Source organism: Cygnus olor, chromosome 7 (genome assembly GCF_009769625.2).
Source record: "Cygnus olor isolate bCygOlo1 chromosome 7, bCygOlo1.pri.v2, whole genome shotgun sequence".
Classification (NCBI taxonomy): Eukaryota; Metazoa; Chordata; class Aves; order Anseriformes; family Anatidae; genus Cygnus; species Cygnus olor.
In genome coordinates this window covers 15,235,725-15,256,879 of record NC_049175.1, presented here as the reverse complement: position 1 = coordinate 15,256,879, position 21,155 = coordinate 15,235,725, and the positions used below count along the sequence as shown (strand labels likewise).

At 40.7% G+C, this 21,155-nt stretch overlaps 1 protein-coding gene across 12 annotated transcripts in view; it reads right to left on the bottom strand.

Moving 5' to 3' along the window:
* The window catches only part of PCDH15 (protocadherin related 15), a 738,374-nt gene that overhangs the window by 161,872 nt on the left and 555,347 nt on the right, over positions 1–21,155 (bottom strand). For all 12 annotated transcript variants that reach the window (XM_040563492.1, XM_040563503.1, XM_040563491.1 and 9 more), the window contains 3 exons: positions 12,843–13,036; positions 7,216–7,348; positions 1,416–1,495 (listed from right to left, as the gene is read on the bottom strand). In XM_040563492.1, the coding sequence (XP_040419426.1) occupies positions 1,416–1,495; positions 7,216–7,348; positions 12,843–13,036 (407 nt within the window). The remainder of the gene's footprint in view (positions 1–1,415; positions 1,496–7,215; positions 7,349–12,842; positions 13,037–21,155) is intronic.

Sequence of the window (21,155 nt, the reverse complement as noted above, 5' to 3'; positions counted from 1 at the left end):
CTCAGACTGAATTCACAGCTGTGAATTCACATGCCACCTTCACCATCTTGGCTTCTGGCTATCCCCACTGCTTACAACCCCAAGCTAGACAACACAGGAGCTGCCTAGAGCCCGATATCTAGATACCCTCAAAGCAACGGGCTTGGCAGGCCACCCAAGATAGCCAGAACTTGTGTTTTAGGTCACACTGCTACAGAGAACTATCAGCATTTTTGATGGTGCAAAGCAACAGCGCTGTGGTAAGCACAAACTATACAAAACAGCTCCTCACTGAGCAACCACCTCTTGGAGCATCTCTCATGCAGCCAGGTGCACTCCTCTTCAATCAACTTCTGAAGGTCCACAGCGTATGACCAATCAAGTTTCTCTGTGTTAAGCAGAGGATGACCAGGGCATTGCTACTGCAGAAACACAGCTAGTGCTACGGAGCCACGCCGTGCCGGAGCACTCCCCCTGTGCAGATGACAAGGTACACCTTCCCCGGCCTGCACTGAAAACTCCAGCCCTAAGCAATAAATAAAACCAGCAGCGCAACATCATTTCCTGCTCTTACCACCTTGGTGAAACAGCCTTCTCTCAAAGATGTTCATTTTCTTGTCTGACAAGTCTTTATTATTATAGGGCCTATCAATATCCGTGGCTAACGGCATCAGCATCTCTTGGTGTCTTCAAGGCTTTTTTCACATTGTTTCACAAGTGATTTGATTCTCCACATATGGGAGATGCAGCAGTGAGTAACTTAGAGCTTATTCAGAATATACGAACCTGAACAATCTCTCCCTCACACCAAATTAGGACAGTTTTTGCAATTATACCATAAGCAGCAAGTCCCGGGTTAGTTTTGTCCCATCATCTACCACGGGACATCACCAGCCTCCCTTCTTCCTGCAAATAAAAAAGATACTCTGGAGTGTAAATAGCAGCTGCTCAGGTAAATAAAGGAGGAGGTAGGACACAGACAGACCTACATGGTGCTTTTAGTTCACTAACATACCCTCTCTTCCTAACTCTAAGTTGGTATTCAATTTAAGGAAAAGTGGTTTTAAAACAATGATCAAAAGACTTTCCGCTACAGACTAAAATGCTTGAAGGCAGGAATCAAAAGCAAAAATTGTCCCATCATTAGTCAAAAGCTGCCAAGTAGAAAGGTTTTTTAATTAATCCCTGGTCACTCTTTTAAATAGAATATTTCCACCTCTGTGGGCTTACCTACTAAAGTATTTAAAATAATAAATAGTCCCCTGTGAAAAATTATAGAGTGCAGTAGCATTCACAGAGCTCTCATTAATATCAGAGAGCTAATCTAAGGAAAAGGCCGAATACGTCTGATTACAAGTCTTTTCTTTTGCTCTCAGCCCACATACTCATGTGATTGAAAAGTTACAAGTTATATTTTCTAAGGGTTTTCTACTTACCTTTGAGAGAGATTAAAAACTTGTTGAGGATCTCCATTCTGAATGAGGTATCTTATAGGGTCACCCTCTCTATCAAAAGCCTTTAAGAAAAAAAAAAAAAAAGAGGATAAAAAGAAGTTAGAAAGTTTTTATTCTTCCTTTCAATCTCTAACCTGCAAAATTAACCCGTGAGCTTCCATTAAAGTTATCTACAGGAAAGAAGCTAATCTCTCTATTTCTAAGGCAACATGGATAATTACAGATGAGCTACTTAAGATAAATCTATAGCACATCAAATTCTTATCCTACAGAGAAATGACAGTATCCTAATACAGACTTTCATATCACTACTACACATGAACCACAGCAATGCATTATAAAATGAGGCTTATTCAGTTACTTTTTATTTTTGTGACAAAACAGGCTGATGAGACTGATCTTGTCATTTTCTTTGTTCTCATTTTTTATCCAGTTTCTTCTTTCTGTTAACTTACCAGAATCCAATCCCAAGCCTTTTCACTGATGCTCCACTAAGCAGGGTAGTCCTATCAGTATTCACCCTCCACCATAATTTGCTTTTGGGCGGATGGAAATTAGGATGAGAATTTAGAAAAGAGCTATTAACAGCATCAAAGCTGTTATATTCCATCTACTAGATGGCAAAATAGCTTTGCAGGAGTTGAGTAAACTACTTCTGAAGATAAGTTTCAGCTAATCTATTCCAAAAAATGGCCATAAATATGCCATGTAATGGTTATAATTTTTGTCATGTTTACGTACACCTTTTTCCCCAAAAGACTATCAGGTGATTGTCAGAGAAAACACTGTTACTGAACTGTCTCACAGTTACAAACATTCAGCAGTCAAAATCCAAAGTGATTAAGCATGTTATTGCAGAAAAAAACAATACATAAAAGTACTGCTATGAGAACTGCAAGAGGTCAACAAGTTCAAAAGAAGGGCAGATAGGAGACAAGTCAAAATGAAAAAGAAGGTAAGGAGAGGAAGCATTTTTGTGTTTTCCATCTCTCAACACCCATCCTCCTCTTATCTAATGTTTCTGTAGGCATTTGTTGTAGACCACAGGCAAGGACTCTCTAGCTTTGGGCTAACCATCTGAAAATTAAAATCAGTCCCGACCCAACCTCCCACCCCAACATGAACAAAGAAGCATGAACTGCCAGTGCACAGGCAGGACAGTGAATCTAGTAAAATACCAACTTGTGTCAACCAATAGAAGCATACGGAAACCACTGGCTAAATTAGATGAAGTTGTAAAGAAAACACAAACAACTATATGGGGACAGTGTCAGAAACAGTTGATGAAAAACTGTAACAGGAAAAGAAAAGAATGCAAGGATAGTAAGAACCATTTATTTATAGGAAATCTGAGGAGCAGGGAACCCTGCACAGAATAAAAGCAGGTCAAAGCACTAACACTCTGCATTTCAGCTGCAATCAAGCAGGTAACAAAACTGTGGCAACAAAGGGGTAAAACCTCAAATTAAATAGGGGAAGAACAAGGCAGAGAGTATGTAGATGAATAAAGCCTTCTTTAAATCATCTGCTGAAATTACAGGGTGATGAAATTCATCCTAGTGTATAAAAACATGGGCTGAAGTAATCTCAAAGCCATTACAGCTTTTTTTTTTTTTTTTTTTTTTTTTGTTTTTTTTTAAACCTCGCAGAGGACACACATGCTGAAGGACAAACACGAAGTACATCTTTCACAGAGGAAAGAGCCAGGAAATCACATGCTAGACAGGTAAACTCAATTCCCATAAACCACAAGTAATCAAATTATTTGCAGGTACCGGAGATGACAATATGGAGATGGATAACAGCAAAGCTAATTCTCAAGAACAAAATATGTCAAAGCAATCTAACTTTCTTCTACAGCCAGACAACAGGTTTTGTAAATAGGGTAAAAGCTGTGGATGTAATAATGCATCTGAGCCATACTGAGGCATTTCACACTGCTTTATGCGATGTTTTCACCACAAGTTCAGTAAACATGGTTTCTACATGGAAGATGGGATTAAGCTAGAATTAACCTGATCATAAAACTAAGGTCAGATGGCACCGGGTAGCATTTAGTATGTATGGAGCTCTGTAAAGGCATGCACACTTGTTCAATACCGATCAATCTTTCCATTAACAACATCAGTGACAGAACAGAGAACTAGTTTATAAAATCCACGGATGACACCGAGTGACAGGGAGGTGCCAGCACGTTAGAGGGTGTGAGCAGAATTCAGGTGACCTTACACAGAAGAGATGAAGGACAGGATTTTACTCAGGAAAGACAAGGGAAAAACTGTTAGTCAAGAGTATGAAACTGCACAAATAGCAGATGCAAAAAACCCAACGAGGTAGCACCTCTGAGGACAACAGCAGAACCTGAATCACTGAAACCATGCTGCTGCTTCTGTCTTTAGCGATCCTTTCTGTACATTCCTAAAGCTGTATGCTCCTGATCTTACTTTCAGGGGATCCTGCCCGCACTTCACACGTAAGGGTCTCTCAGAGGGTTGTTCATGGTCTACGCTCATTCCTAGGAAGGCTGGAGTTGCTCAGAAAGCCATAAACAGAAGACTGGTTCTAGACCTTCTACTTTTCCTCTGTATGTCCAGAGGAAATGTACTTTTCAATTACTGTATTTTAAAAAATCGTGGGGAAAAGTTTATCATTGTTTTTAAAAAACTTCTGTTCTCTATAAAGCAAATTACAGCAAGTTGTTATGTACATAACAAAAAGATTAAAAAACCCGCAAATCAGAAAAAAAGCAACCTATACCTACTGTTTTCCAGATCAATTGCATACAGTGACTTCATACACAGCACACAAAGATTTCACGTCACTTCCTTGCACCATCCCTAGGCCACAATAATGGTCCTATTTTTGGTTTGTGGGCTCCCGGAACAAAATTAGTTTTGCATATTTTAATTAATAATGGCTGGCAAAGCACAAAGCAATAAATGCCTCCCAGGCATGCAATAAACTCTGAGGTTTATTTACAAATTAATACAGTGCGTTAATATTGCATTATTTAATCTCACTGCTGTTAATCAAAGCACCAATCACAACCAACTGGGTACATTATAAAATAAATAACAGTATAAGAAATAATTTTAACCTTCCTTCATCAGCATTAAAAACATTTAACCTTCCTTCATCAGCATTAAAAACATTTAGCAGAAAAGGAGAAAATCTTTTTTTTCTTTTAAGCACGTACTTTAAAGCCTTATATGCAAATCTAAAACATCAGCGTTCACATTGTTATTGACACTGATGTCTGTAGCTCTTTGGATCTGCTAGCTCAGGAATATTTATGTAACTTACTTGATATCTCCCTGCTTTGTAATCCTCATGCTGTATGCAAACACTAAGAAAATAGTGCTAAAAGATAGTAATAAAAACAAAATTTGTTGACCCTAGCACACCAAACAAAACATACCTTAAGTCCAAGACACTCAGTATATCAATAAGACTACTCATGAAAGTAAAATTTATCTGACATTATATGTAAATGTGTGGGAGCTGGTAATATTCCGTATTTTGAGGCACTAGCTTAAACTACTGTTCAAATTCCACAAACACACAAGATGACTGATAGATAACTTTGCCTGGGAAAGACAGCACAAGATTCCATAACCGTAATACTCAGTTTATGAATGTTTAAAATGTCCTGGACAGTTTCACACAGGGAATTAAGAAGGAGAAAGACAGAAATATACTCCACACAAAAAAAGTCCTTTAATACAGACAAGCATATTAATGCAGAATGGGGAAGCTGAACTAGCTCTATAAAGCCAACGCGTCTACATTTCCCATCCAGGACCATCAGCTCTACAAGAGAAACAGTCTTTCACTCATCCCAAAGAGAGAAAGCCACACATATTAGTCATCTAACAATTGAATACTTTATGTAAACAAAAATTGTATAACTGAACTCAAGTCATTCATACCACATCGGTAATTTAAGATAAATCTATACTGCAGTCATGATAATTAGAGGACAACATTTTCTGTGTGTTTTCAAAAGCTCATAAAACTGCTTTAACTGCTGTATTTCACTCTTTCCCAAACACCGTAATTGGTCTTTTCTGGGCATTTTGGGCATGTAGCAAGCGAACAGCCACTGCTCTATCACAGAAATGCTCCCCAGCACCCTGGCAGGGGGCAGAGCAGCTGGCATGACCAGTTTGCATACGGGGCTTGGCCCTCTTACTTATATACTTAAAAAAGGATCATTTGAAAAGGAAAACACTATCTAGGTAAAAACGTTACGATTTTAGTGATACATTTATTCCAACAATGCAGTTTGCTTTCTAACCACATTTAAATCACACAAAATCCTGAAACACTAAAACCTGCCTAATAACGTCTGCCTATGGGCATATATTCTAGTACCTGTCACGTAAACACAAGCATTTCTGTTTATCAGCGTGTTCCCGACTCCCATTTTTCTGCGGTGTTTTCAAAATCAAGCACCTCCCCACCAGTGAGGAAGGTTCCTGAGCAGCATGGATCTTCACTTCCAAACTCACTGCAGGCATTAAAGATGTGCCAGCAGTTAATTTTCAGCACTGAGCTAAATGAGCCATCGTCCCTCAGTGCAGGTGACGATATCAGTTTAACCATCCATAATAATCTTAATCTTCCATCAGTTTTTCAGCAAGCTGACCTGCATCAGTGACTCAAGGTTTATTTATTTCAAACCCTTTGGCTTCAATCATTTGTTTTCCATGTATTTATTGCAAATGTGCAAAACACACAGAGACATACTCCTCAGCTGATATGAGCTGACCTAATGTTCATCAGACTTACGTTACCTTAAAGCAGATAAAGGCTACTGCTCTGTATGGCTTCTGTTAGCTCACGTATCTCCAGTCTTCGTTTGAGCAGCTTTATATGAAGTCTGAATAATGCTGCAGTGTTTACAGGAAAGACAGAGAAAGCCATGCTCAGGAGAGCATGCTGTACTGAGTTTATTGCTTTAGACTTGAGGCTGTAATTATTTCAGAATATTAACTTCCTGATCCCCAAAAACACATTGAAAGAATTGTAATTTATCTACCTATTTTGCACAGCTGGCTTTCAAGACAAATTGACAGAACGCAAAGCAGCAAAAACTTAGGGAACAGCAAATAAGTGAGGAGAAAGCTGATAATTAACTATGCAGCGCCACGTGGAGAAACAGCGTGGGTCTGCAAAGCATGTTACTCCAGCATTATTTATAAACAGCATTATTTATAAACAACACTGTATTAGTGTGTTTTCACTGTTTCTACCTGCAGAGCTATTTTGGGTGGTCATTCAGTTCAAGGACCTCTGCAGAACCAGGCAATGAAATCTGCTTTCTGTTAGCCTAGAACAGCAGTTGTTACATGCACTAAGGGGAGCGAGTTCTTCAAAAATGCCAGGCTGAAGAAGTCAGAGTACCAAAAATCTTTCTGAAATTCAATGGGAATGAAGTGCAGAGGTCCTTAAGTTCCTCTGATTTGCTGGCAAACTTATATAGAGAGATTTTAACATAAGAAAAATATAGGCTTTTTTAAGTTTTAAGCTATTCATGAAATCCTTTCATATACCTCAGTCCCATATGCAGCCCATAGTACCTTTTAACACATCCTACACAAACAAAGAACTTTCAGAAATCCAAATAATTTTCCTTCATGCTACATGTAAAGGGGTTATTTATTACAAATAAACATACTTCCTAGAAACTGTTCTGCCCGCCATATGCAAGGACTGGATTCTGCGTGGCCTGGATACAAACAGAAGGAAGGTGGTAAGGGCTTACAGGGAAGCATCGTACCTGCAGGTTTAACAAAACTGCTCCTATTCTCATGGCCTCACTGACTTCAAGGCTGTACATCAGCTGGGGAAAGCGGGGAGGGCTCTGGTTGTTGGGCGGGAGGACCTCGATGTAAACAGTAGTAATAGAGCTCCTGAAATGAGACAAAAAATGGAAGTCAAAATCAATAAATCAACAGCCAGAAGGCAACCAACAGAGTCTGTTTTATTCACTGTGTGTTCTGTAAGCCTAATAATCTCCCTTTGCTCCTTTAAAAGCTTCAGGACGTACTTTCCATTCCACATCAAAAGTAAGCCAGGCTGCAATATTAACCGAAGAAAAGCTAAATAATGTCTTTAAAAAGAAGCCCAAGTGTTATTTTAAAAACAAAACTATAAAATACTGCAGCACATACCACGTAAAAAGAAGCCTCATAGTCCTCTGGTGACACTGTGTCCTCTAGAAGAGGGCGAGGCATTCTGTGGTGGTAGCTCCTCCTGCTATGCACAGCATCCACCCCTGGAGCATCCCTGCTGTTGTACAGTTTGCTACCTTTCTTTGGAAGAGGGGGAAGTGAAAACACTGCTGAAGATAATGCTGGGAGAAGACTGATGTACGCAACTCTAAAAGGCCGCATCAGTACGGTGGTTCACACGGACAAACCCAAGTTCGCCTCAGGAGGGTGAGCCACGGCAACACAGGAGGCTTCAAAAGCCACCTCGGTGACCTGGCAAAAACTCTGACTGCTCCGAGCCACTGACCCAAACATAACACAAAAAGCAAATTGAAAGCTCTTCTGGGAGTGCTTACACCCACTGTAGACCCCATGAAACCATTCTATAGACACGCTTGATATTCAACTGCTCTGAATTTAGAAAGGAAGCCAGAAATCCCCCAGAAGTTGAGAGGAAGATTTAGTGTTTGTCCTAAAGGGAACTTCCTCTTGCATCCTTGCTCAGTATTCTCACCTGCCTTCTCCCCTGAATGTTACCATAGCTCCACTTCCCAAGGCACTCCCCCAGGAAAGCAAGTGCTATGCTGCAGGTGTGACTTTGCATAAGGCATTAGACAGAGTGGGTAAATCCTGCAGCCCTAGAGCTTCAGAAAGAAACCATTCAGGACAAATGAAGGTGTTCCTAATTTTCAGGGGGGAAAAAAACCACACCAGGTGAACATGCAGCAAGCTCGAGGGCTCTGATAACGAACCATGAATGCCTCTGTGGTTGACTGCGCCGCAGCGGTCCCCAGGGGCACGTCCAGAGGCACAGCCTGGGTCCTGTGTGTGCCCTCAGCAGGCAGCTGTATGGGGAATGAACTCGTCCCACGGCTCAGCACCAGCTCAGAGCGAGCACCGAGCAGCGCTCTGCTGCTGCCTGTTCGCACAGCTGAGCCACAGGCTGCTCCTCTGGGTGTGCTGCCATGTCCACATCCAGCCCTCAGGTCCTCAACCCGCACTGTCGAGGAGCGGGAGCGATAGCACGGCTGGGTGGGCATCTAGCAGAGGGACAAGGTCAGCCCGCCACCTGTATCTTAACTATAGAGACAGGCTGCACTCTGATGAGCCTTCAAGCTCAAACTGGACCACCACCAGCCATGTCCACCGGTGCCCAAAACCCCTGCCTTTTGTTAGTTGGGCACAACCCTGAGCTTCTCGGGGACAGCGATGCAGCAGACGCAGCCCAGCAACAGCCAAGTCGCTCCGGAGCACGTGCCACATTCAGGTCCCTCTACAAGTGCAGGGGATGAGAAATCTCACTGCTTTGGACATAACAGCCAGGTCCTTATTTGATTTAATTACACTTTAAACAAGTACATGACTTCCACTGAAATGCATTAGGCAGTAACAGAGCTTTACCATCCACCATCCCACGCAGGATTTAAGAAGCTGAATTTGCAGATGTCTGTCTCATGGGATATAAACAAACCCAGCATATCCAGGGCAAGATGTACACTTGAAACTACAGCAGACTACTCAGTGTATATTACTTCCTTATAAACAGTCACTTTCTAAAATTTCCTGCCTTCTTGTCTGCTTTAAAATACTCCATCATATCCCACTAATATTTCTGAATCTATGTTCCACACTTAAATTGTTGGAATAAAATAATACCATCACCAAATGATCGAAAACAGACACAATAAACGAGCAGAGAAAATACCACTGGAGAACCCAGACTGTGTATTTTCTTGAGATAGTTCTTGACTGTGTTTGATATACACATCCAAATAGTTGAGTTTTAGTGTGCATTTTTCTTCCACCGCTGGATATTTAATAAAAAAAATGTTGTTCTTTATCATTTTTTCCTGATCCTGCTACATTGCAATAATGCCCAAGATGATTCATTGTCTATCAGGCTCTTTAAAAAAATGCTTTCTGTTCACAACAGTAAACAAATTTTCTTCAAATCTTTAAGATAAGATCAAAAAAGTAAAATACTAGCAGACTGCAAACAAAAAGCACTACAGTATTAAATGGCTTTTTTTCATTTTCAATCAATTTTTGATTAGTGCTCTGCAACGTTACCCATTCCCTTTCTGTGTTATATGAAGCCTTTTTAAGCAGTTCACAAAATCTACATTGTTATGGGAAAGGAAAGGAGACAGCGCTGAGCCTTTCAACAGCTGCAGTGGATGTTTTAACACTGCAAGAACAGGAGAAACATGCTGAAAACAGAACAGAGCTCAGAAGTGAAAAATGCTCACACAGATGCACAATACAGCTTTTATGCTACTCCAGCTAAATGGTACTACAAAGAAAGCACAGCCAACAAGTCACTGAGAATGTGTCACTGAATCTGCTTTAGCTTCTGCATGCATTCTACATACAATTGCATTGTATACTGTATAATGAATATATCTGTATATGTGGACCAACTGATCGTTGGCCACACCATCTCTGCATATGCAAGGCAAAGAGAAATTGCCCTTTTCCACTGGACATTTCAATAATCTCATGATCAAATAGTTCTAGACTGTACTTGATCTGGCGGATCACTGTTATCACTAACTGAAGATTCCACTGAATTCCAAAGATTTTGAGGAAGATGGTGAAAAGGCTAAGGTCTGAACAAAAGTTGTTTGATTTTACAAAAGCTTTTCCTGGTTTCTCAACAATAGATACCAGTAATTACTATATGCTTAACTATAACTTTAGTTTCAAAAAGCTAAACTGCATCTTTAAACTTTTACACTTTGAATATATTTACACTGCTTAAGTGTACTTAAATATACTTCAAATTGAATTAGTGACACCTGCTATAGACGGAAATTTTAATAATACTACACATAATACCTTGTTTTATGCACAGTTACCTGCCAAGAATTTAATGTGTCATGCAAGAGCTACACAGAATTCATTTAAATTTAAATTTGTGCTCACGGAGGCCACAGAACTACTGCTCTTGAGCCAGCTTTCACTGTTTGGCTTTGCTTTGTGCAGAAGCAAAGGGATAGTTGAAACGACTAGAGTTAACCTGGAATGTCCTGCAGCAAAATGCAGATTTGGGGAAAAAAAAAAAAAGTTTGATATATGAAATTAAATCAAAATCCTCATTTTATTTATTTATTTATCTTACAGGGCACCCATCTTCCTGTCTGCAGAAACATAAAAGGTGCCTAGACCTAGCCCATTCCTAGAGGTCGCAGTTGCCAGTCACTGCCTCCACCACGCAGCAGCAGGGCACCTAACACAACGTGATGGCTTTGCAGATGAAGCTGCAACAATTTCCTACAACCCCAGCCCCGAGATTCTAAGCACATCACAGCCAGAAGGAAGGAACTAAAATTTAAAAGATGCAAAAGGACAGCTTTAAAGACCTCTGAGCTCACGAGCTCTTCCTGGCTCTTCTTTGTGTAAAATCAGAGGAGGCTGCCTCGAGCCCTCCAGCTCACGTCTGGTTTTCCAGCCTTACAGAAATACAACAGCAGGAAGGAAGCAAAATCTTTTTATCCAAATGTACCTTACCAAACAATAGTTCTCTGCATAGTTTCTTCTTTCTTGCCACCTTCACACTTGGGAAATCTCCAGTGCTTCCCCCTATGATTTTTTAACCTTCACAGATACAGAGAAAAGAGCCCTGGGCCCTGCAAACACCTGAGCAGCCCTGGGGCTGTGCATGGCAGCTATAGGAGTGCTGCTTGGGTGGAGTGGTCTGTGGAACACCCTCTAAAAGCTATGGAACAAATTGTGTGTTGTAATTCCCTAAAATGAGAGACAAGCAGAAGCAGTATTAAATGAGAAGTTTTCCACTTTTGAAGATTATTACATTAAAGACATTTTAAGAGGATGAAGCACAGCCTCACAACATATATCATCAGAAGTATGTATTTTAGGACAACAAAAAAAAATCCCCAACAAAAAGGGAGCTGATAGCAATCAGCATTGTATTATAGCAGCAGCTACCACTGCTGGCTGGGCATGCTGCTGCCTTCTGAAGCGGCATTATTGACTTTGGTCTGCCACTTTAGTACTGTTAGTACCACACAACCACAACTGCATAATCATCCACAATCTTCTCTTCAGCACTGCTAACAGCCCACTATCAGCTACCCTAAGAGATGGCATATCAAGAAAGCAAGCAACAGAGAGAAAGGAAGAGAAAAATTCAGTCAGAAAACTGTGCTACCAGCTGTTAGTGTTATGAACAGTCAGAATACTTCAGTGATTGGAAACGTAATTGTAAAGTATCTGCAGAACAGAATGAGATGCTTTCTTGAATAATATTGACAGAAGCAACAGGTCCTGAAGAAAAAACGATACACAAAAGTGAACTTTTATGTTGACTTTCCTTTTTACATCCCTCATTTGAGGAGGAGAAAAGTCTGTGGGAGATTAAAATGCTGGAGACTACAGTTCCTCTCTATCACTCTCTTTGGACAACAAGGTTTACACATTATCGATACACTACACCAGACAGAGAACCAGAGCCACTTTTATGCACCTCCCTGCACCCTCGTGAAATGACACCACCCGTGCACTATCGCCACCTGCAAAATACAAACTCAAAAGAAGCAGGTAAGTAGGACTTGATACCTTTGGCTTTTGGAACACAAGAGCATCCTATTGTGCCCACAGTAAACCTGCAGACTGCTTTCATCTGTCGGTTGGTGGAGAACAGAAATAATTCTGCCGGTTAGAATTAAGGTCTCAGCAGGGGTACCGCTCACCATGGGCACAGCTTGCCAGGTATGTCCACAGTACGCTAAGTCTGGGTGCCCTTACACACCCTATGCCTGGACAGGTCTCCAGCTCAGCAACCAGACTGTTCCTGATACTTCTTTCTGCATGGCATCTCACTTCTTTCTTCCTTACATCCTTTCACTTCAATTTCTTATAACAAATGTGCATGCACAACTACAGCATAACATTTGAACTTTATTAAAAAAACAACAACAAAAAAAAAAAAACATTACTAACAAATGAAATAATGAAACCTGTGTACTACATGAAGAATACAAGTAAGGAACAAAAAGTGAAAGCATTAAACTGATTTCTAATATGACACTTGTCCAAAATGAGACCCTTAGACACCAAACAGAACACACTGAATCTTATTCCAGTTCCAAGTTACAGACATAAGGGTGTGCTCACACTAATTACGCACTGCTAAGCACTGATTAAAAATTAGTTTCATTATAAGATGAATTACCTTCTCTGCGCAGGAGGAGCACTATCAGATGCTTTGACAGTGAGAGCATAGGATCGCCCCACTGACAGTACAACTCCTGGAGCAATGGTGATAAGGCCTGTTCGGTCATTGATGATGAAGTCTCCCTGATCCCCAGCCAAAATTTCATACACTATCTGTCCATTGGGTCCCTCGTCCGCATCTACAGCAGTGAGCTGCAATTCAAAACCAGAATGTCAGCATGCATGATTCAGTGTTGTATTTTAATAGCTTGTTTTTTTTTTTTTTTTTTTAATAAGGCAACTTGTTAGGGATAGAAGAAGCAAAGACGAGAGAAAACTTGAACACCCGTAACATATGCTGTGATTTCTAATTACAGTACAAGAAGGATATAGTTTAAGTAAAGGATAATAGGTGGAAGAACATCATGGAGCACAGAAAAACTGGCTACCTAAGATTGCAAGAAAGTTATTTTAAGATATGAATTAAGAAAACTAATTGAGACCAAGTTTACTTTCTGTAGAGTGGAATTCATAACACTTCTTTATAAAGGGGGGGGGGGGGGGGTTACTTATTGTGTTTAAAATCTAACAAGAGGATTGCATTTTATTACTGAAACTTCCCATCCCTCTCTACACTCTTCAAGGTGGCAGCCCTGTTACTGCCAGGAAGTCTAATATCCAGGTTTTGCATTATGAGCCCCCACTGGGTGGAACTGCAGAACAATGTTAATGTTACTCCTGGATGCACGCACCACAGAGGGAGCCAAGCAGAAGGGAAATGGCATTTGTTCCATATGGACACAACCAGGCACCTCACACAGATGCAAGACCCCTCTCCCAGGGCACCACCAATCTGAAAGGCTCTGCTTATAAGGGGCTACCTCAGAGCTGGGTGACAAATGCAATTTAGCATGTACTTCCACTTTGCTGCCTTGACACCGTCTCTCTACTGGGCCTGTACTTACTCTCACATGAAGCATTTCTGCTATAGAATTGTACAATTTTGACTCTCAAGATGAGAAAATTCTAAGGCCCAATGTTTTAGACACAAATTATAAAGATGAGCATGCATTTATTACCAGTGGAATGAGGAGGTTTGTATCTTGCCCTTGGGAAATGCAACAGGTTTATCCCACTTCCATAGCACACAACGTGAAAAACATTTACACACACACAGAGCCAGAAAAAAACATCTCTGTATTCCTATTTGTTTGCTTCTAGACAAGTGTCAAGTACCAACAACTCTTACTACCATTCCACAAAGCAAATATATCTAGCAATCAGATTTCAAATTAGACCTCTGCCCTAAGGTAGTCAGAAATATGCATCCACACCTCAGTCATGCCAGTTGACAGCCCCATCTCTAAGCTTAGCCCTTTCACCTCCTCTCCTCTTCCTTTCCTAAGGAGTAAATACAATTTATTTTATGTACGACATAATCACACAGCAAACTGCACACACTGCCCATCAGTTGAGTCTTATTACACAGCTTAACATTGCAACTTAATTAGCGTCTTCAGAAAACAAAAGGGAGCACCAGCTTTCTGTTCAATTTAGGGTTGAATCTCCAAAGTCAATGCCAAACTGTGCCAGAACTTCTGGACTTTCTAAGGTGAGCATCTGCTTCCCATAGGCATCAGCTTGTTGACAGACAGGCTGGTTTCCCAGGTGGCTCTTCATTACCCTGGAAAGCGCAGGGGATGACATAAAGCCACACGACCAGTTCTTGGACCCTGAAGATGGCCATAGAAGGTGGTGGCAGTGCTGCCCTTGCACCCAGCTGGCCCAGCTACCAACAGCAGCGAGTGGAAATGACAGGGAATGAAAGCCCAGCAGGCTCCTTCTGCTCCCAGCTGCAGCCAGGCAGCTCGAGGTGGGAAATGGCAAGAGGCACCAGCAGGTATGGTGTCAGGGCCCTCCTGGGACGTACAAAACAGTAAGAAACCTCAGCCTCAGAAATGATTCCCTGAAGAGAGGCTCCTGAAGAGAAAATGAAAAAACAGGCATGCAGCTTCTTGAAGGGTTTCTGCTGGCCTGTCTGCTTTGGCTTTCTTGACATGAATGCTCATGCCAGTGGGCAGACTTGCACAAGGACTGCAGGTCCAGGATTTAAGGGTAACACACGATGACACGAAACTTTAGCGATGACCATGAAGCTAATGTCAGGATCAACAGACGTTAACTCAGCCAGGGGCAGCCAACACAGCAGACTAAATGTCTGTCTGTCAGACACCCTTTTCTCATCCTCGTGGCACTCTCAAAGCTGACAGGAGTGCAGACAGGTAGAGAAACTCATTCAAGTCTCTACCGCATTAGGATATAATGTAATCTATTAATCAATATAGCATCACACTCAAGCTTCAGCAGGTCGCAGCCTTTCAGAGCACTATCTAAAACTTTCAAAACACCTTTGCCCAAGATAGCAAAGAACTCAGAGCAGGAACTAAACTCTGCAGCTAAAGTAAGCAGGGAAACAAAGAATTAAACCCAAAGCTCTAACATTCAAGTTAATAACACCTGCATATAACACTAAACACCACAGGGAGAACGTGGAAAACTTCAGGGATCTAACTGCTTTACAGAATAATTTTGATTCTCTATTCAGATATGCTCAGTGACATATAAAATTTTATATGCAAAGTCAAAAACTTGCTCAGAAATAAGAACTACGCCCAAAATAGCTTGAAAAGATTAATGGGTATGCTGAAAGACAAGTGATTTAGGTGTATTAGCAAAAGTAGGGTTTACCTTCTTTATTAGCAGTGCAAACTATTACTGCTGTTGGGGACTGAGTTACTATATAGAGGACCAGCCATTTCTAACCTGGAACAGGTTATACACAGTATTCATCAACTGAAAACTATGTTAAGTTCCTTTTCTGCTGAAGCAATCACTGTTGTACTTCTTTCACACACAGCACAATGGTCCAAAGCTAAATTCCAAGGAACAGAAATATTTAACTTTAAGCTGATTTTGATTTCTTTGCCAAGGATGCTTCCTTCCAACAATTCGACTACCATTCTTGCACCAGAACTAGCACATCTTAATTCATTGAGGCATGCCATAATACATTGAACCCAATATAAATAGTTGAAATATTTCAAAATCATGAAAGAGATTCCTCTCAGAATTAATATCCACATGGTATCTTTGCAGAACATCTCTTGTTTTCTATTTTCTTTCGAAATTCTGAAGAAGAAATCCTATGAAGACTGCACTTTTGTCACGTGCTATACATTCCATCCATACGATGTCTCGACATATAAAAATGCTGACTTACAATGGTCAGACTGAATCAGCACACCAAAGCTGAGCATATAAAACACACTTTCTGTGCCATCGTGGTTTAGAACTTAAACCCCCCTCTTTAAACTGTTTTCCTTAATCACTCGTTCTAGAGTTTCTATACATATCTGCATGCATTCATTAACCTTGCAAAAAGTAGCTTTCAAACTAAGTGACAGAGCTAAGAAGTGTTGTAATAACCTTCTCCACTTCAAGAGTAACACACACAAAAAGACAAATATAGGCTTTATCCAAAATACAGGTCCTAAGCTTTAATCACAGGATTTGGAACATGGCCAGTTTCTACTGTGACGACATGAAAAAGGAAATTAATAGACTACACAAATACATAAATTAATAAGGTTAATTAAACTTACAAATACTGAGTGCTTGAAAAGATAAGTGATTTGAATAACGTTTTAGGGGCAAAAACATGAATAAAAATAGAATTAAAGTTTTACAGCTGCCATAATATATAATTCTATAAATTCATCTCCAGCTGTCCAAGACCGATACAGCTTCATAGTTAACAAGATTTTAGAAACACATCTAAAATATATGTGAAAAAAGTACAAAACGTGATTTTATTTTCCTAGGAAACTTTTTGCAACCAGCAGTATCAGTGTCATTACGTTAACATGTAACGCACTGAAAGTTTTGCAAAATGGGTGCATATTCTACTGCAGCAAGAAGTGATTTTCTTGGGTGGAAGAGCAGATATATAGCAACTGCTATCATCAGCCCTAAAGTTTATAAAAACATATTCCTGGTCACCACATAAACTCTGTTCAGACTTACTTTACACATGGAGGAAAATGGGCTTCAACGGCAGACCTGCAACCTTTCTGCAGTAACACTTTCAGTGAACTTGCCCTGAACAGACAGAGTGACTACTAACCTTTCCAGCAGCCCTACATTTTTCATGAATTAAATGTTCAGCGAGGTTAATCTGACCTGTGCTGACCTCAAGTGAATCCTGCAGAAAGTGTGCATCATGCCACTTTGCCTCTCAACAACTGTCCTTGAAGTAACTGTTCCAGTCAAGCAAGTGCAAGGTTCCAGAGTCACATTTGTACACATATATGTTGTAAAAAGGTGGCAAAGAAAAAGTACAGATGCAATCTGGAGCAGCACAGTAGTGAAAAATACTGGGCTACCAGAACTTAGATGGTAGCTACATACAGTCCTCATTTTTCTTGGGCTTGGGAATACAACTCGGCCATTAGTTTAACTAGGAAAAGCAGTAATCAGTATGTTGGGGGTAAATGGGATGTGCAGATATATGTCAACTTGGGCAAACAAAATATAACACTAACACAGAGAAGGTCAAAGTTCTTTTTCAATATTGTTCCTTCGGAAATTTCATTAAATCTCTATGCATTACTTGGACACGATCCACCAGCACCCTGGCAGCCCACAGGGCCGACCATGCCTGGGGTGCCTCAGGCCCGGCGCTGCTGGCTGGCCGAGGGGAGGGATCATCCCGCTCTCCTCGGCCTGCTGCGGCCTCGCCTCGAGCACTGCGTGCAGGTTGGGGTGCCGCAGTACCGGAGGGGCATAAAGCTACTAGAGAGCCCCCAGAGGAGGCTGTGAGGATGGTGAAGGGTCCCGAGGGCAAGGTGTATGAGGAGCAGCTGAGGGCCCTTGGTCTGCTCAGCCCAGAGCAGAGGAGATGAGGGGAGGCCTCATGGAGGCCTGCAGCTCCCTCACGGGGAGCAGAAGGGCAGGCGCTGAGCTCTGCTCTCTGGGGACAGCAACAGGACCCGAGGGAACGGCACGGAGCTGGGACAGGGGAGGGTCAGGCTGGGTGTTAGGGAAAGGTTCTGCACCCAGAGGTGGTCAGGCACTGGGACAGGCTGCCCAGGGACTGGGCACACGGCACCGAGCCTGTCAGAGCTCAAGAAGCACTTGGACAATGCTCTCAGACATAGGGGTTGGGTTTTGGGTGGTCCCGTGTGGCACCAGGACCCAGACTGGATCCTTGTGGGTCCCTGCCAACTTGGGATAGTCTGTGATTCTATCATTACACTTACACTCCAGTTTATCCATGCATTTACCAAGAAATGCAAACATAACCCAGTTTTATTTTCTCTTTCTGTAAATAACGTTTACTTTGTAGCTCAAAATTAATATGCTGATGGACTGAAGGCAAAAGGTTGCAAATAACCACATAAATAAAACCTTAATTGTGATTCAGAGACAACTTGTATAAAGATCTCTAAATTGTTCTGGGGGTTAACAGCAAGATGCATGTTTAAGAGCTGAAAACTATGAGCATCTGCCAAGCTGCAAATACCCAAACACATCTCTAATACATAATTTAGTATGTGTCTCTATGCAAGGATGGCTTGAGTCACATTTGCATACGTGCATGGAATGAAAAGCAACTATTTAAAAGAGAGAAAATGATCTAGCACTGCGAAGTCACATTTAAGGTAAGAGCAGAACAGTCCCAGAGGAGCTATTTATTTAATAGCTCTAAATAAAATTTGTCCCCATGTATAACTGCAACTATTGTTACTGTTCAAGACTAATTCTACTGTGAGCAAAAGATAAGTGACAGAAAATTTACTGCCTGCAGCTTTGCCATGTTTTATCTTTTTGCTTTCACTTTTGACCTTCAGCACAATGGACATTTATGCTGAGATGTGTGAAGTTAAGTGCCCTGTTTAACCAACACCTGGGGCACTTCCTCTAAATTACTGTACATAGGTGGTATTAGAACTGTTTTGACTCTCACAAGGTGAACTGGTAATGTACTAATCCACTGCAGAGAGTATTATCCATTTCCAGTCATAGTTATTTAAGTGTTCTTGTGAGAGTGCCCTTGAAAGCCCTATGAATGTGGAACATACCTCTGCAACATAAAATCAGATAGAAATTAAGATACAGAAAAATTAAAATTGGTTATTTTGGTTCCATAAATTTAAATCAGGGAAAACCAGCATATACTTCTCAAGGGCAGTTCAGGATTTTTTCTGTTGTTTACAGTACGTACAAAATATCCAGTGTAGTTTTCATAGGCCAAGGAAGTCTTCCACCCTCAGGCAAATTTACGCAAAGATCTAGGTAGCTTATTCTTTTTGCTGTCTTCTGTCCCTTCTCAGCTCTCTCAGTTTCTTGCTTAATATTCACTCTGCCCTGCATAGTTTATACTGTATACAGAAATGAGACATGCCTAAAGAAAAACCCTAACAGAGTGAATTGAAATGACTTATGTTATTGCATTATGGCTGCATACGCCACTTATCAATAAGTAAGTGGCTTAAATGTCTGAATCACCAGGAGCACAAAGCTCTAACAGAAAAATGGAAAACAGGATAGAAAAACTGTAACAGTATACAAAGCTGGAATTAAGTATTTCAATAGGTTTAATATTAATCAATCTTTCTAGTGATAACAATTATTTACCACACATTTAACTGTTTTAAATGACAGATTTCTCAAACAGCTATTGTGCTTCTCTCAATAGGGAGCACAATAAAGTACCTATAAAAGCAGAGGAAAAAAATCAGGTAAGAAATTCTCAAGCTGAAACGGATAGAATATACAGGAACTTAACCGAGAAGACATTCTCCTCAACCAAGGACTTGAACAGTTTTGCAAGTATTCAGAGCAGAGAACTTACATTAAAACTTCCCAAACTCTGTTGTCAACACACCAATGGTCAAGGAGCACAGATTTCATGCTCTGCTTCATAACTAACTTCAGGAAATGGACAGAGGTCACTCCTACTAAGCGGACAAGCTCCTCTGCTGGGACACACTCCAACTTTTGACAAACACAAAACCTGCACCTCAGCCTTGTAACTGGAACACAAAAGGCAAATTACCCACCCCACCACCATGCTCCCAGATGAAACCGGTGCAACTCAGTGACACAGAACGTCTCTGATTCTATTCTTTTCCTCACTTCCACTAACGGCAATAAGGGAAAGAAAGAAAATTCCTTGCTCTGACCACCCATAAAAAATTGTTTAAAAAGCCAACAACAACAAAAACACTGAATTTCACTCATAATGAATTCTTTCCTCTGTTACTTGTGGTTATTTGGTTATTTTCAAGCAGAGCCTAAGGAACTGGTTTTTTTGTTTGTTTCTTTTTTTAAAAAAAGAGTGTACCAGACAGGAAATACAGAATCTTTTTTTTTTTCTTTTTCCAGGAGTAAAATCAAAATTATTTCCCACAAAATGGGACAATAAGCAAGTACCAAACGTGGTTTTTTTTTTTGTACTTTTCCATGGAACTCCACTCAGCAAACAAAAATAAATTTTAATTTCATATTACGCTTAGCATAACAAAATCAAAGTGGCAGCTACACGAGAGCAATTACACTGCTATAGTATAAATTAACAATATTTGCTGAAAGATGACATGCTTCATAAAGGAAATACATTCTTGATCAACCTGAAAATACAGTCTGAGTAGAGAGCTAAGTGCAAGCCAGTGCTTATGTGTAAATGATTATGAGATTATGTTATACTTCTATTTCCTTGAATGAAAGACTCTGTGCCTAATGCCTGGGCACAACAACAAGGCATTCAACTTCCCAAATGCCCCAGCAGAATGAAATAACGATTGCTGGTATTATGAAAGTATTCAGAACTGACACCTTTTATGTCCATTATTATACAAATTCAGACCATCTGGCAATGGAAGATTATTTGAAAAGCAACCTCCCTCCCAAAACAGCCAGAATTATTTACCCTCCAGCTTAGACCACATTATAAACCCTGATCTTCTGGAAGTAACCACGTTAGGGTTGCTGACAGAAGTATGGAGAAAAGAAAAAAACTAATTGTCTTTTAGCAAAGGCAAGTTTAAAGCTTTACAGCTGCTCTAGCAAAGAGTATAAGCCCTAAAAACAGCACATTCCCCTTTAAATGTGTATGCACTTTAGCATTACAGTGGTTTTAGTAAAGCACAGTAGCTGTTCTACTTTACCTCGAGCATCACAAAGAGAGCCTGGGTAGGTCGGAGCATCCTTAAGGCCAACCTTGGCCACAGAAACCATTCCCTGTTCATATGTGCTGAAATCTCATTTAGCA